Source organism: Diachasmimorpha longicaudata, chromosome 15, assembly GCF_034640455.1.
Source record: "Diachasmimorpha longicaudata isolate KC_UGA_2023 chromosome 15, iyDiaLong2, whole genome shotgun sequence".
In the NCBI taxonomy this organism is placed as follows: Eukaryota; Metazoa; Arthropoda; class Insecta; order Hymenoptera; family Braconidae; genus Diachasmimorpha; species Diachasmimorpha longicaudata.
Genome location: NC_087239.1, coordinates 449,568 through 466,696, shown reverse-complemented (window position 1 = coordinate 466,696; position 17,129 = coordinate 449,568). Strand labels below are relative to the sequence as shown.

General features: G+C 36.4%; 1 protein-coding gene across 3 annotated transcripts in view; it reads left to right on the top strand.

Annotated features, from left to right (window-relative positions):
* The window catches only part of LOC135169749 (mucin-12), a 240,260-nt gene that overhangs the window by 108,769 nt on the left and 114,362 nt on the right, over positions 1-17,129 (top strand). For all 3 annotated transcript variants that reach the window (XM_064135022.1, XM_064135021.1, XM_064135023.1), the window contains exon 3: positions 7,291-7,549. In XM_064135022.1, coding sequence (XP_063991092.1) covers positions 7,291-7,549 — 259 coding nt within the window. The remainder of the gene's footprint in view (positions 1-7,290; positions 7,550-17,129) is intronic.

Here is a 17,129-nt window from a genome sequence, read left to right as displayed (position 1 = left end):
AGGGAAAATGGGTAACCGTATACATATTTGCACACGATATGTAATTTTTATGTTTTCAAAACATACAAAAAGAATTTTATGTCACAATTTGTATGTTAATTAGCAATTCGGGAGAGCAATTCAAATGAAAAAATAATTATAAACTGAATTCCCTGTGGGTTCTATTAGAATTATTTAATTTATTGTCAGGGATAAATATAGAAAATGTTTGATATTGATAGAACGGCGGAGTAAAAATAGAAAAATGCTGTCTTCAACAGCGACAGTGTTTGTTCCAATAAATATACTCGAGTTTTCTCCGTTAATTGAAAATTTCCATCCGACAATGTGTTTATTTCACCTAAATATTTTATACTATCGGTAAATGCTGATTTAACACAAATAACTTTTTTTCCGTGAGCTTCATGACTATTCATGTGATACTGATGATGTATTATCACGTTTGAATGATAATAATCACAAGACCGTTTGAACAGGAAGCAAAATAATTATTGAGAAATATCTCTAGTTTTCGAATTCTTTGATGATATTCATGAAAATATGATTTTATTAAAATTAATCGGACTCTACCAAAAACGATTCAATTCAAGAAATATCAATTAAAAGAATCAATGCTTCTCTGACGAGTGCTCGGACGTGATAGAATTATCGGATGAGGAAATAATAGGCCCAATAAGTAAGCGTTAGAAATCCGAACCCTTCAATTAACCCGTAGAATAATAGGGTGTTCGATCGCTCCGCTGAGCGAAGAAAGAAATTTCAGAATTATTCGGGGCGAATTTAGATAAAAATTACTCAGCCATTAGATAACGTGGGATAAATTTTCTATCACTGCGAAATTTATGTATGTTACATAATAAAAATACTGCACATTAATAGTGTGATGCATTTTTTTAAACATTTAACAAGTAAGTATAGCTCTCGAGTGCTATATACCCTATGGTGAACCAATAAAAGCCAGTTATTTTATCTCTTGATGGTTTTTATCACTAATTAATATTTTACTGAATCGATACCACGAAAAACATCAATCTAGGGTTTCGGTGGGACTGGTATGTGACAGAGGAGGCCAGTAAATGCGACGGAATAAATTATGTGATCACATTGAAATCATTCATGATTATGGAGCAGACACCAACAGTACCACAGTATCATGTGAGCCTCGACGAAATGAAACCGTTAAATTTATAAAACGTTACCGATTGTTACCTTCGTTACACGAATATTTTTGAGAAAAACAAATCCTTCTCCATCTGCTGGAAAGTCATATTCCTGACGGGAACATGTTCACTTTCCGAGTTGCAATTCACTCCCTCTCATTCCCACTTTCTACGAGTGTCCGTGAAAAAAAGTATATTGCAAGAAAAATACAAGTTGTTCCCTCACAATAGGCCATCGTTGGATGGCTATCAGGAAAAAAAATCTTATTTAATTTTTGAAAGTTGTATCGAACAGTAACAGCAAGACTTCCCCACTGGTCTTCGAGTTTCAAGAGTTGAACAAATAAAGTTGCTCGTACACAAACATCAAGAGTCTATGGGACCGTAAATTCAGAAGGATCCGGGCATTACGTTGGATCCAGGCACCGGCGGCCGGAAACAGCCACAGTAAGAACAAATTGCCGCTCTTACCCGTAGCAATATTTCTACAAGAATGGAATGGGTACCTAGTTGGTAAAATGGGAAGGTCTAACGACACTGAGTGAACGAGTAACGGGTCCTCGCCATTCTACAACACAGAACGAGTCAAGCTTACATTCACAATGCATTTTATCACGGGGTGTGAGCAGTTTTTAATATTAATGCGGCCCCACCTTCTGGAGCTTCTTCTCCGTAAACATCGCAGTTATGTCATGATGAAACAGATGAGAATTAACCACCGGTTCGACCACATCCCAAGATTAAACGTCCATATGCCAATGACACTTGTAAACAATTCATTACAAAGGACTCGAGCGCCAGTTTTACGCGACAGAGACCTCGGGCTTCAGGCTTTCACTACTATAATTCATAGTCGAGCTTTCGCTATAGTTTACCACCAGCAAATTTACCATTCCTCCTGGTCTCAGCACAGCATCTCTCATTAGGAAATTATAGATCGGTTTTGTTGGGGTGGGCCTGTATTTAGGGTGCTTCATTCAAGGGAGTCAATTGCTATGGAAATTGTGATATTTGTGCACCGTTTTTTGGACAGCCTTGCAAGGTTCACATGTACAGTTGAGTCTAAATTATTTTCTGTCTCATGAGATCTTCACGCCATTCAATTATTCTGTTATTAGGAGGTTTTCATATTTCTTTTCTTTGAACACTTATTTTTGCAATTAGTTTATTGTATTTCGTTCCTTGACTTTTCCTTCTGTGTAATGATATAACTGGATACCAATTCCTTGAAATTTGAGTTCCAGTTATGGGTGATTTTTTCTAATTTACTAAACTTCTCATTTATCTTGCAAATTCAACAAAACTACATTTTTCATGTTGAAACTTATTTGATTTTGCCGAACAATTTAAATTACCAAACGCACTATGAGAATTAAATACTGAATTCAATAATTTTCCCGCAAATATTTTCTCAGAGTTTATTATGTTTGATAAGTAAAAACGCGAAAAATAGTTTAATAATTACTTGCGAGTGGCAAATCGAGGTTTGTACATATATGTTGAAATAGTAATTATCATTATTGTTATTGATAATTAATATTTAATAATAATAATGATTGAGTTCATTTTATTCAAAAAAAAATGAATGCATCTGAATCGTGTGGTGGAAATTCAGTAGTCTCACAAGCTATCCTGTCAGCCTTCTCATTATTCTCCATTACCGTGCGAGATGGAAGTACTATAGATTAAAAAATTAAAATTCCCCCAGATTTCCATGAGATGCAAAATAATTAACCACCAATTCGCCAATGAACCTACTCCACGAAAAAATCATGTAACTTTGCAGCTGTTAAAAATTTCAAGCTGTTTCGCTTAAAAGTTCGAGAGTAATTTTCCAGCACTCCTACTTTTTTTTTTGTTTTCACAAGTAAATTGTTAACGAGCAAACAATTTTAAAACTCAGCCCACTAAAAGTCCCCAGCATCGATAGGAATTCAAGTGATGTATCTCCTTTTAAGTCAGACGTTTTATTCACTCCAAAATATTGCGCATGACTTTCTAATGCCACAATAGCGACAAAAACTTGGAAACCTGCTCTTTTACAATTCCGGTGGTTGTTGTTGTTGTTGCTAGTTTTTAGTGTAGCAACGTGGCTAAAGTTCGGAACGGAGGCAGTGGAGATATTCGGCGCCTAGGAATTGCCTGTCTGGCACTGCTCAGACGTCGCGACAGCGTCCAACTTTTTTCGTTACAGTTATCGAGTGGCATGAGTAGGTCAACGTAATTGTTTAGAGATTGCCAATTGAAAGGATTATTGCAAATATTCGGGCGAAAAAGAATAGGTATTAAAACGTTATAAAATGACGGGGAGCAAAAATTGAGAAAGAAATTTTACCTTGAGAAAGAAATTTTTTCACTAAAAATATGATATTACCGCTCAATACTGATACATTTATGTCTTTAACATATTTTCATTTCCGAAAATTGTAAATTGTAGATGTCTCGGATGATTAGAAATTTTTAGGTTGCGTTAGAATGCGAATTCTTCAAATCATTAGAATTTTTGATCCTTAAATTTTGCAACAAAAAACGCTTTCAGTGTACACACACTATCTCATTCTATTCAGCTGTTTGAAAATCATATCCTCTCATCATCCATATTCCCAAAGGAAAAAGGTGAGAATAAATAAAAAAGTAAAACATAAATAATGAAGGGTGACAATTTTTCGCTCATATCCCAACCCCATCCGAAGGAAGTTCTTGTTTGTAGTTTTTTACACCGGACATTTGTTGGTAATCCCACCTCACGAAAAGGGTGTATTGATTTTATCTGCTTGTGACATAGAAGGCCTTCAAAGATCATGTTGAACACTTTGCGTGAAATTCTTGGAAAATATGAACACAGTATAATGTGGGAGAAAGAAAAAAAAACTTGGGATAGTCACGTTGGTTTCTATGTGGGATCGCAGGAGGTGGGCGGAACCAGGAAGATGTGGAAAAATGTTGAGTAGAGACACTTCTGTGTTCGCTTTAGCAACCACGATTCGACGTAGGAGTGTCTGCAAGTGACATGAAAATTTCTCTCGATGTTTCAACCAACTCTCCTTTCGTGGAAATGTCTCGAGTAGCGCTCAAGTTCGAGTACTTTTGATTTTCTTTTTATTTCAAAATGAAAGCATTGAAATTATATTTTTTGGTTTGCTAATTTTCAAAATAAATGCGTACCTAAAGTCCTTGCAAATTATGGATATTAACACTGATTATCCCTGAGGCCTATTTCAGCTTCATTAATCCAGCAAGCTTCCGGAAAACGCAAAAAATGATTATTGATTGAAAAATCTATTCCTGAAATTAAACCTTTAATAATTTGAGCCATTAAATTGTAATCTGTTTTTTTCATCTGAAATTTCCCAATAGTTCGTAAGCTGAAATTCACATCTTAATGAATTAATCAAAGTTCTCAATCTTATTCTAAACGTTCTATCAAAATTAATAACAATGACGTACGCAATGAACAATATGTGTACCTGAATTAATTCAAAATTGAAGGTAATACCAAGTTAGTGCCGAACACCGATGATCCAGGACTTGCAATTTCGTTTCCAACAATGCATTGCAAATGCGAGAAAATATTAGTTGCAGAATTACAGATTAAAACATTTCTGTGCATATGATTATCATGCGATCAAATCTGATGCGATGCAATAATTATTTTTACATAGTAAGAGTAATGCAAAAACGGAAAAGAAAAAGGTTGAGAATGAAGGATATGAAATAATCTATTCAGTTCTTGTTAATGATGCTATACATTTATGAGTCCGATTCGTAAACGCTGAATGAATCGTGGTAACTGTTAAGTAGTCTCATTAGAGGCATCTACGAGCTCTAATGAGTGTACATCACCGGATTTAATTTCGCTGATACTATATGAATTTTCGATGTCATTTAAAACGTAACGTAGGATAATGATCATTAGAAGATTAGGGAATTTTAACAGGCAATAAATACATATTTTAATGGGTGAGAAATATATATTTTAATTAAAGGTAAACTAATATAAAAACCTACAAAAGTGGCTACAGATTTTTTATTTACTGAGTTGCTAGGAATGGAGGCAAAATGGTATTTCTGGAATTGAATAATGCGAACAAGGATCTGGTCTAATTTTAAAGGTTGTAGATATTCTGACGATTGTATGGAATCTCGAGATATTGACGCTGATCGATACTAAATATCCCCCGATTAAAATTTTTTTCTTAGAATCGAACATAATATGATTTTATCTTTCTAGGATATGTCGACATTCCATTCAAGGTGTTTTCTACTTTTTTGAATTAAGTAACACTTCATTTATTTATAACAAAATGGTTAACTGATTATGATGAATATCTCGTAGAGATTCCTCCATATCAGCCTATTACTCACTAAATTGGAAATGAATTATCCAATTTTTCCATAATCGACAATAAATAAAGTATCATTACATGATTGCCATAAATTATTCGAAATTACTTTAATTATTACAATGCAGGAAGGTCGCCTGTTCGGTGCCATGCGGAAAATCATTTGAAATTCAGTATTTTTCAAAAGCGATGAAAAATTTCCGTAAATCGGATCTCCGTAAACATACATTCGTCAAACACATATGTACGTAATTTGCTGAAAACCACATGGAGAAATGAAAGCGAATGGAAATATTTCACATACCTGTGAAAAGTGTTTTGCGAGCCGGCGAACGAATGTCATGTTCAAAAGGACCATTACGAAAATGACCATTCGAGTGAATTACTCTCATTGCGTTCAATCGTTGATCGGTTTTCTGTCGGCATCCCTCGGTCCATTTCTACTCGTGCGCTCTCACTTATGCTTTAAACCTCTTTTTTTTGTCCTGAAAATTCAATGCCCGTAAATACACGTTCCGGAAAAATATTCAACTCGTGTGAATTATAGAGAACGTTGCTATTGTGTCGGGGTGTGATTAACGCAATGAGATTAATTGTGGAACCATATGCGACGGTCATTAATCATAAATCCTCATTTTTGGTTCTGCTCGGTATCTTTCATCTGCTTTATGCGGAAAGGATCTCGCTGAGTCTCTTCATCAAGTATATTGCGGTTAATTCAGACCCCTTCGTGATTTCACGATTACGTGATTGTCATTAATCACCCTTATGGGAGTTCTAGTATTTGTAACGGATCTTCCATTATCATTATTCTTATTTATGTGGAGAGAAAAGTTGAGTAAAACTTGTTGCGAAAATCGAAGCCCATTTCATTCTGTAAATGGTAATCGTGGAGCACAGATAATTAAGTAAGAAAATACCGATTTTTAGGGAATATTTAATTATTTTTTTATGAAACACTTATACTGATCTTAGTTGATTAATTGAAATTGATACGTTCAACTTCTTTTAAGTATATTTTTCAGTCGATCCTAGACTTTACAATTTTTGGTGACAATATAAATAAAAACATGATTTTCCCACGGGTTTATTATCTGTTGTTAATAGGTTAAATAGTTTACAAACACTGATCTTTAATATCTACATTCAATGTTTCAAAAATGACTGTAAGATCGATGTATGGCTTTTGCGTCTGTGATGAGCAGAGGGATCGTAACTCCTCATTACGCCGTACGCCCCTGATATTGTTTTGAGGGTCTCCATTCCACAATAACGTCGTTACTCTCTAGTTTCTCTGGTGTACCAGTGTATTTGGTGAAATCGTTCATTGATGGAGTAGAATTATTTTGAAAATGCCAACTCTAAAGTGAATTGAATCATGAATGAGTGAAGAAAACCGAAACGATTAGAAAGATAACAAATTGTTAAAATTATGAGACACAAACCAATTTTTTAGAATCAATTTCTTGCTGATATTGTCATGAAAAACCAAAGATATCAGAATCAACTATAAAATATAGTTAACATAAGTATATTATTTAATGTTTTATAAGTAATTGAAGTACATAAGTGTTACTTTCCATAATTATCTCTCTATTTGGTAAAAACCATCTTATCGATAGGGCATTGTTTTTTTCGAACTGCTTGAAGATGATGAGAATTTTTTTTTAGTTATGTAGTTATTGACAAAATATCCGTTTTTACAACAGAGTCGTTCCACTATTCATATCCCGAAAAATCACGAAAATAACTGAAGTTGAAGTGTTTTTTATTGTTTTTTTTTGTAGGGGCCGGTCGGTGAAGTTGGTGGTGTGAGACTACCACTGCAGTCGTTGCATGGATACGGATCAGTGTTTATGTATTCGGCTTCAACAAGTCCTGGCGGTGGCAATGGTCAAAGCGGCGGAGGCGGAGGTGAAGTCACTCTCCGCCTCCGCGAACCCGAGGACATACCAGAAGAAGTTTTAGCACGACTCGAGGACACCGCTACGCTTTCAATATCACTGCAAGGTGATGCTGTTCTGAGGCTTGGCTCTGCTAGTACGGGTATGTTGAATAATAAATACTCTGACACTCATTACTCGTGAAATTTCACTGCGGGACCATAGAATTGCAAAATAAAGACGCAGAGAGTGGCAGGACATGCCAAGTCGGAACTTTGCTGGAAAGGACTGAAAGCGAGAGCAACACACACGGAAATCATAATTTACTATTTGTCAATCAAACATCACTTACTATTTCATATATGTAGGATTACTTTTTAAAAGATAAATCAGTATATTTTCAATGAAAAGTGTACAAAGGATTCTAATACTAAATTCACTATCGGCTATCCTTCACACAATATTCACTCCTTAATGTACTACACAAAAACCTCTAACTATTTATCTATCTAAAATACGGCTAACGTCTACAAAGCGTCTATCGTCTACGGTTGCTAAAACACGACTCTGGCCCTGTCCCTCTTTGCAACCCTGGACTGGGCCCTAATCAAGTCACGTGGTCCTAACATCCCTGGACCACGCTGGCAGCACCGATCTCCATCTGGCACATCTGTGGGCCTCATAAACCCACAGACCCTCTAAGTGCATTTATGGTACAGGCTTTCATTTCTGTACCAATCTATGCCTATTTGTGGGGAAACCCCACAAATAGCACCTACGCTAAAACTATCGTATAACTTATGGCTCTAGACTATCTTACGAAAAACATCTATCTATATTATTATTTCTATTATGGGGATTTCCCCATAATTATTCGCGATACTACATATAGTAGCGATACCCTCCCTCCGGAAGGAAACCAATTATCAGTAAATACAAAATATTAATTTTTTAAATTCTATACTTATCTTTATATAACTTTTTGATAATTTTTCAGAGAAAAAATGCCCAATTATTCTGTTTTTTCCGATAGATATTGCGATAGATGAATTTAGTTGATGTTAGCGAAGTTCGGTAACTATTACGGGATGGTGTTGTGGAAAAGTAGAACAAGTCAATATTTGGCAATAGTTACCACGATAATCATTCTGTTCGTCCAACTAAATGGAGAAATCTATTTTCTTGGTAGCAAAATTTATAGTTCACTCAAAGGAAAAGAAGATTAAAATGAATTCACTCGATAACATCCACGAAATTCTATCAGTAGCTCTCATCCTCCCCCATGTAGATGCTGATTATTTATGACGGGTGCTGTGGACTTGCAAAAAAAAGAGATAATAAACTCGCTTTTATGGATCATTGACGTACAAATCCCTTATCGACGGTAGGGGCCCTCTTTCACTCCGTTTATTTCCCTTCTCCAGTTCATTCGATATCCGGAAATTAGCGGGAACTTGGCACGTCTATTCAGAAGTTGTTCTGGGATGAGACGAGCGATTTAAATGTTTTGTCGTCGCAGTGAAGGGACTTTTGGGATAAGCCCAAGTCCGAGCGTCGGAGGGAGTTTTTCGCAAATCAAAATGTCTGTTGTAGAGAGTTGTGTGTGGTATAACGGAGAAGCAACCGAGCGTATCCTTCCAAGCGATTTGTCAAGTTGCAGGGGAAGCCCGCTTGTCTAGTGGTTTGCATGACATAGTGGCAATAAATTTAGGATTTTCATAAGTTGGGGTGGGAGGAGGTGTAGCCCGGTTCATGTATCAGCTTTGTATGCCATGTGGCTCAACAGAAAAGAGCCAAAGTACAAGGAGAATGTGGGGAGGGAAAAGTCGGAGAATTTTTTGAGGAGTACAAATTCCGGTTACGTCCTCCTTTGCGAAGGAAAATATTCAATAAAAATTAGGGAATTGAAAATTTTCCCAGGAGTGAAAGATAAGCAATTGGATTATAGGGGAGAGAACCACGTGCTAAGGGCTTGATAAGAAAACTCCGAATTGATACTTCTTAAGCCCACAGTGTGATAAATTTTACAATAGTTTCATTATAGAGAAATGGGTCATATTCATATATTTTTGCGTATTTTTTTATAAACACATTATTAGGTTTTTCTTTTTCAATATAATAGAGTAAATATTATCAGAAAAATAATAATATCATTGTGTCTATTTGTTTAGTTTTGACTGTGTCAAAAACTATTCTGCGAGCAATTTTGCTACATGCTCATCTTTTTATTACAATTAACTTTTTAGTGTAATTTTTACTGGGTTTTCCTCTCAGTGTACCTTTTTCTTAATGTACTCCAAATAAATGCTGACAACTATCTGCAAACTATCAGTTTCCATGCGAATTTGAAAATGGTTTTAAATCATTTTTTTAATGATCTACTTTTTGGTGATTTTACAGCGTCAGACACGCTTTTTGAGGCCAGATTGGGAAGTCACGTTTCGTGACATGTCTGCAATTATTTCCCGCGTATCATATGGGGTTTAACAAAAAAAACCTTTCCACTCGAATGTGATAGAAAAAATCGACGTTTTAAAATTGGGGTTGAGATTTGAAGTTATTGGATGATTTTGGATATGCATTTGGAGTAAATTCAGGGGGTGACAGAAAAAATAGCACGCACTACCACTCTAATGCTATAAATAATCTAAAAAAAACGGTGGGAATTACACCCATCATTAACTTTGGCAGAAGTGGTCATTTGTCATTTAGGGAAAACTCTCGTCCCACTCAATGAAATTCATTGACAACTGAGAAATATTATTTAGCTGTGGACGTAATTTTCAGTGGCTACTCAAAAAATCTGATCTTCCATGAGAAATTGTTGAGTTGTTTAGCAAAATTCATTTATTATTTAATAGAAGGGATCGATTTTTGTTGAAAATGTTACCTTCGATTGACGGATATGCTAATTTTATCCCAAACAACCAAAATAAACCACAATTACCCTACGGTACGGAAATTTTCAATGAATGATTTCTCTCCGTATAGATGTAGGAGTTCATAACTAACATTTTCCTATTGGAATGCTGAATAGCGTGCCAGAGATCGAACAAGTAGATATGGCGCCACGCAGAGCGTGTTCGATCGATGACAAATATATTCATTAACCCATCCACGAGGGCTTTTGGGAGTTGTAGCCGTCGCTCTATCGTGTTGAACAAAGGGTATGAAATGTCGGCTGAACTAATGCTCATTATCTCATGTCAGCAGTAACTCGATGACCGCTCTCAGCACTTGCCGATGCACTCACTATAAGACCATCATGATTTTACAAGCTATTGCATTTGGGACATTATGGATTTGTCGATAGACCGATGATTTCAGGGATCGTTATGAGATTCTGAGATTATCTCACTGAGCAAAATGTTGATGTTTTGCCCATTTCCTCATTTCCGCATTCACCCAATTAATGTGCCGATACTGATAGCTTTATAAATTAAATTTTTTAACATAAACTAGCAACTTTTTTTTCTGCGGGATAATTAATTGACTTCTGCTTATGTTTAAATCCATGGAGATGACTTTGTTTCGGTGTCAGATGCCTGAACGTCCCCGTCCGGATGTTTAAGTATCGAAGGTATTGATGTTGAGGGGAAAATTACCCATCAGGAAACTTTTAAATGTTAGACTAGCAATATAAAAGAATTACCCGAGTGATTTAGACCGAAACTCCCGAAATAAATGCGATAATGTAGAAGATATGAGGAACAGCAATCGATAATCATTGAAACGATGCAGCGCTCTGGGATTGATTAAGAGAGTGGCTTGTCGCCTTCATAAAAATGATACTTACCGACGCCACCTCGAACCCCCGCATCGGGAGAATAGCTCTCATCCCTCTCAGTTTTCTTCTTTGACTCTCGGTTCCCTCTCTTCTTTTTCCACTTTACGACGATAAAAGTCTTGGCTGTGCCAACGGACCTTATGCACCAAACAAATCGCCCCCTGAGCGTTCATACTTTTATTTGCACTACTTCCATCATTGGAAAGCCCGGGGGAAAGGTGTTACTGGCTCGAATCCGACTCATTTGATTGAGTGTCGGCTGTGGGACGACTTCTAGCGATTTCCATCATTTCCACGCTAATCAAAATATGATTTATCGTTCTATTTTCGCGCATATTCATTTTCCGACTTCCCGTAATCTGTCTGACTTGAGACGTCGAGGCCGATGGTGCCAATAAAGTTCATTTACGACGATACTTATTATTAATAATCTTGTGACAAAGTCTCTGGCTAAATATAGAATACTGAGACATTAAAATAAGTCCTACATTTCGATACGGAAAATTACCATAAATTACATTTATAGCCAGCGATGATATGCTTTAGCAATTTTATAATAAAAACAGAATCGAATGGAATTAAAGTTCACGTTAAATAAAGTATAATAATTCAAATGAGTTTGCTTAATATTTAATTCATTAATATCATTTCTAATATGACGTTTACAAATTATATAAATGTTAGGGTAATTTAATTGATTGCATAATTTATCAATAGATATGGTTCAACATTTAAATGTTCCTCGTAATTTCTATACATAGCAAGCTTAATATGTTCATCAACTTTTAGTAATATTATCTAGTGATTAGTTAATAGTGTGATGAAATGACGTTATAAGGAGCCATTGTATCATGTTTTGTAATTTATTGAGATGATGAATGCTACATTATGTAGAGGTGGAATCCATTTTGTCTCCACCACATTCAGGAGCATTAGAACTGAATTCACCATAAAAAAAAAAGTAATGTACAGTCAAACCACAACGTGGATGCATTACCCATGCCATAATGGCCAGAAATCTACCAAAAAGCGTTACAGGAAGACGGTATTGTGTAAGAAAAAAGGAGAATTTATAAACACCATGAATTCCGTAATTCGAATTTTATTCGCCGGCACAGTGGGTTCGCTGTGTCCACTGGGTACAATTTATATTCCCCACCCCATGAACATTTAACCTGAATTAACCCAATAGAAACAGCTGAAATGGAGAAAATGGACCTCGGGAGAAATGAGTACACACAAAAACACTTGAAAGGCGTGGAAAAAGATTGGGCCGAGATATAGAGAACAAGATTCAACGGAGAAGTTGACTGACACACACAGACGTCGCTATAGATGAAAAGGAATATGCGAAACTTCCGGAAATTCTGCTCCGAGAGCAATTCTCGTTATAAGTTAGTGCCCGTGGGCACTTCAAAACGGAGCAGACAGGGGAAGAAAATATACGAAAGGGGAGGATAAGTTAAACTGCTGGGAATATTGAGGGAAAATAGAACACCGAGAGGAGGAAATCTCGACGTTTTTTCGAGGCCATTCTCATCCCACGAGACAAAATCCGACTATCGATTTTCATCTCTTTTCTCTGGCGATTGTCCTTGGAAACCGTTGATGCGATTTTTCAGGCTTCTCCATCAAAATTGGTCCTCTTCTGACGCAGAATCGATGTGGGATTTTCTAAACTTTTCATTTGAGAAGTCCGTCTGCTTCATAATTATCATAATTCCGTCGCTTAAATGGTTTCATTCCTCCTAAAATTCGGAGATGTTCAAATCATTTCATTACGGATGTTTCGAGCACTGATTATTATCCCATGTCCTTCAATAACAGTTGATTGGTTTGGTTTTTACCGCTCTCCAATTTAATCCTTTGAACGAGTGTACAGGTCCTTTTGTAATTATTTTAGGGTTATGCACAGAAATATTCAATAAATTCAGGTGTTTTCTATGTAATAGGAATTCCTTTTGCGTAATGACAGAGTAAAAGGGAGTTCTACAAGGACAAAGATAGGTCCAGAGTATTTTTTTTTGAGTGATGATGGACAGTGTTGTATCATGGACACCGTAATACAGAAGAAAACCTTGTATAACAGTGTAAAGTTTCAGTGGAAATTCTTCAATCTCCCCCATTTTGAAAGAAGATAATCGAACGCACGTACATTTCAGGAACGATTCGTTGCTCGGTTTACAGTGGATCTCGGCTGTGAAATCTTCCCCATTATCCTTGCGTCACGTATTTAAGACTCGGTTAAGGGACACGTACCGACTGCCTAGGGTGGGCTGTGGTACGTGCGCGAGGTTATCCCACCCCTTCGCAGAGTACAACGAGAAAGAAAAGCACGAACGTGAGTTCTGGAGACTGGAACATACGACTGACAGCTGAATGGTTTCTCCATGTAACAGCATATGCGTTTGGTGTGTGAGTGTGAGATTCGAGGGAAACGGACTGGGGGTGGGTGGTGGAATGGGAACACGAGCTTTACCGAAAGTTCGTTATACAGTTGCATTGAAAATTTATTCAACACTGCCTGATAACTTTCTCTGCAGATAGAATAAAATTTATTATTGTCATGACCCTCAAGATTGGCAGTGGGGTTTCCAGATGAAGCCCAGGTTCTAGATTATTAGGGGGTACGAATTAGAAATTGTGATGGACTTTGACGAGTTCTGTTTCACTTCTCAATGACATAATCAATAAATGTAATATTGCTCAAGTCGATAATGTATTATATGTAAACCTTTCTAATAGAAAATTTTTGGGATTCAAGAAATGAATGAATCTAGGTGAAAAGAATTACATTTTTTGAACCGCCAAAAACATGTTTTGAAAATTCTGCGACTGATTGAAATAATCGGATTATTTAGCAATTGAATTATAAATTGATTGTAATCCAACACACCATTTTCATGATTTTACGAAAAATTCCAGTGGCCTGAGGAGTTATTATTTCAACGTTGTTCAAAAATTTGAAGGTGTCTTGAACATTCACTGCAATTTGCATTTTCAAGTCTGGCACGGAAACTCCAATTCAATCAAAATTACCAGAAAAAAATCAAAATCACATTGTGAGCAGTAACGTGAACAAAGTGCAATCTAATAAAAAGTGTGAATCACAACTGAAAATCGCTGAATTGACGCGTAAATTTTACGGTTCGTTCTGTAAATTTTACCCAATCGTTCAATAACTCCTCGCTGTGGGGATAACTCATCCTGAAATTTTTTCCCAGCGATAGAGGAATGTTACGGAATGGAATGGTGAAATAGCTCACCAGTTTCATAAAAATTGTTGAGCGTTTCAGAATTTTTTATTGCAGAGATATCGTAAAATGGAAGTTTTCTGTAAAATTTTGTTAGTTCGGGAATAATTACGTGACAATAACCTCCCAATTCCCATTCATCCAATAATTATGAATGATAACTAATCAAATGGAAACGTCAATTCGATCGTCAATCTTCCTGCCTGGGTGACCCGTTCTAATGAATCGCGCTATAATCCTGTTTATCAGAATTATATCATGGACCGCATGATAAATCTAATCTTCGTCACTGGGCTGAAAGCCGCGATCTAATCGCCGTTTCTATGAGGTCATCTAAGACAATTCTAATTTACTCCACAAACCGCAAACTCTTTAATTAATCAATTGCTGCCTCCCATGATGTAATCTCCCACGGAACCAATTAATTCAATAATAATGGTAATTAGAACTACGATACGAATAATAACTTGGACTTTACACAATTCATTGACCAGTCAGAATCGAGGATTAGTGGTCTGGCAGCTGGGACATATTTTGATGTAGAACAACAGAAAGGATTTCCGCAGGAATTATCGAGTTTCGGCGCAAACATCCTCCATTGTCTACAGCAAAATCGATCCACCACATTAAAATATTTGATAGTTCGTACCCCTCTGCAGTTATCCATTGCTCCCCCGCGAACATCACTATTTTTCATCATATCCCTGTTTCACACACTTCTCCACAAGAATCTGTCTGCAAGCCGAGCATACAAGGTGTCCTAAAATTCATAAATGTATCTGGGAAGGGAATAAAAATCGTAACGAGATATGAAACCTTTTGTATGTTAAGATCTGTCGTTGATGCAACATTATTATTTTTATACAATTGGTTTTATTTATTTTTATTTTGGTTAATTATTTATATATTATTATATTCTGTGTTCTATGTCTCTCCTCACCTTTTCCATCCTATATCCCCAGAAGTTTATACCAATTGAAATAAATTCTTGCTGGTAAGTTTTACGATAAATTTTTTTTCATCTTCAGACTCTACAATTAGGTATTGAACTGTTGGGTGTCCATATGGGAATACCGAATAAATAAATAAATGAATCAATCAATAGATAAATTATCACTATCCCGAAAACTCGAGAAACATTTCCAATTGTCTACAATTATCGCCAAAAATATATTTAAATTCTAATTTAATCGCATTAAAACAAACAATGGAACAATTAAAAATAATAAAATTTTGCACGGCATCGCATTATAATTTCCATCATATTGTTCATCCTGCCTTTAACCAATAAACAATAATCTCTTATGAAAATTTATACTCCGAAGAAAATGAATCAATCGTGTCATTGCAATCATTTATTAATAACGATTTATGGAATTAAAACAAATCTTTCGAGCTATTAATATTGAATTAATTTGGGACATAATCTTCCCCGATACCCCCAACATATTGATCTTCATCTCCAAGTGGCTACTCCGAACTACCCCTATGGTATGTACAATGATTTTTGGGACACCCTGTACACCCGTTTTTTCGCGATATCTGCAATCATGATTACGGTTTGGACGCACTACACGTATACGTGTGGCCGAGTAAAGCGCAGTGATCGTTCGTTGGGAATAGGAGGGCATCGTCGACGCACACACACACACACACGCACAATGTTCAACAACGGGCGAGCTTCGTTGGTCAATATTCCTGTGTGTATGCGTCAATGTAGTCTCCTCTCCCTAGGGAGCGGGCGGTGTATTACGCTCGGCTGGGCAGCCAGCCAAAGCCGTGATCTTGATGCGGGTATGGTGGAAAAATATCATCAGTGTGGCAGAAAGAACAACCCTCGGAATAATGATCGACCCCCGACACTACGAAAATCCCCTCCTAACGAACAATATATTTGACAGACACAGGAAAGTATTAATAATGGACATATTGGAGGGAAAAAGACGTGAAAATTAATTGAGAGATGATTTTTCAGGATTTACAAGACAAAAGTGATTATCACTTGTCGATATGAATGCGAATGAAATTACACGGAGAATAAAATACTATATTTTCAGACAAATGCGGTGGGGTGGTAGCGAGCATGAAGTTGGCTGCCATTCACACGACTCGCAAAGACTTTTTATTTAAACTATAAAAAGAGTTTCGTTTTAATTTTTATGAAATATTGAATGCTTTATTTGTTTAATGTCGAAAAAATACCGATATGCTGCTTTTTGTAATTAAAAAAAGACATTTACGTCACGAACAGGACGTTTTTGACGATAATTAAAATTCCAATTTTCACCGAACTAATATAATGAATAACGAATAATACTAATAAATCCATTTAAATGGTCGAATATTTATGTTCTCACTGAAGATCAATAAACCTCCATTTTCCTGTGGACACACCCCTCGTGACTCAACAAAAATATTATTCTCTGGCACTTGAGAATTCCAACTAAAGCTGATCGATTCCGGATCTAATTAAAGTTGAGCTCATTCGAATTTTTCCATTCCTCTCGTCTTCTTGATCCTTCACCTCGCACCGGCTCACTCCTCCCAGTGTAGAAATAGGGCTGTGTAAAGGTAAGAGGGCGATTGATGTAGGAAGCCAAGCTAACAGGGAGATCGTCGATTTTCGAAAAGGGGCTCGCTCTAAGAGACTACGGAATAGCACCGGTAATGGTGTACTCGACGATGGAATGGAATGGGCGGAT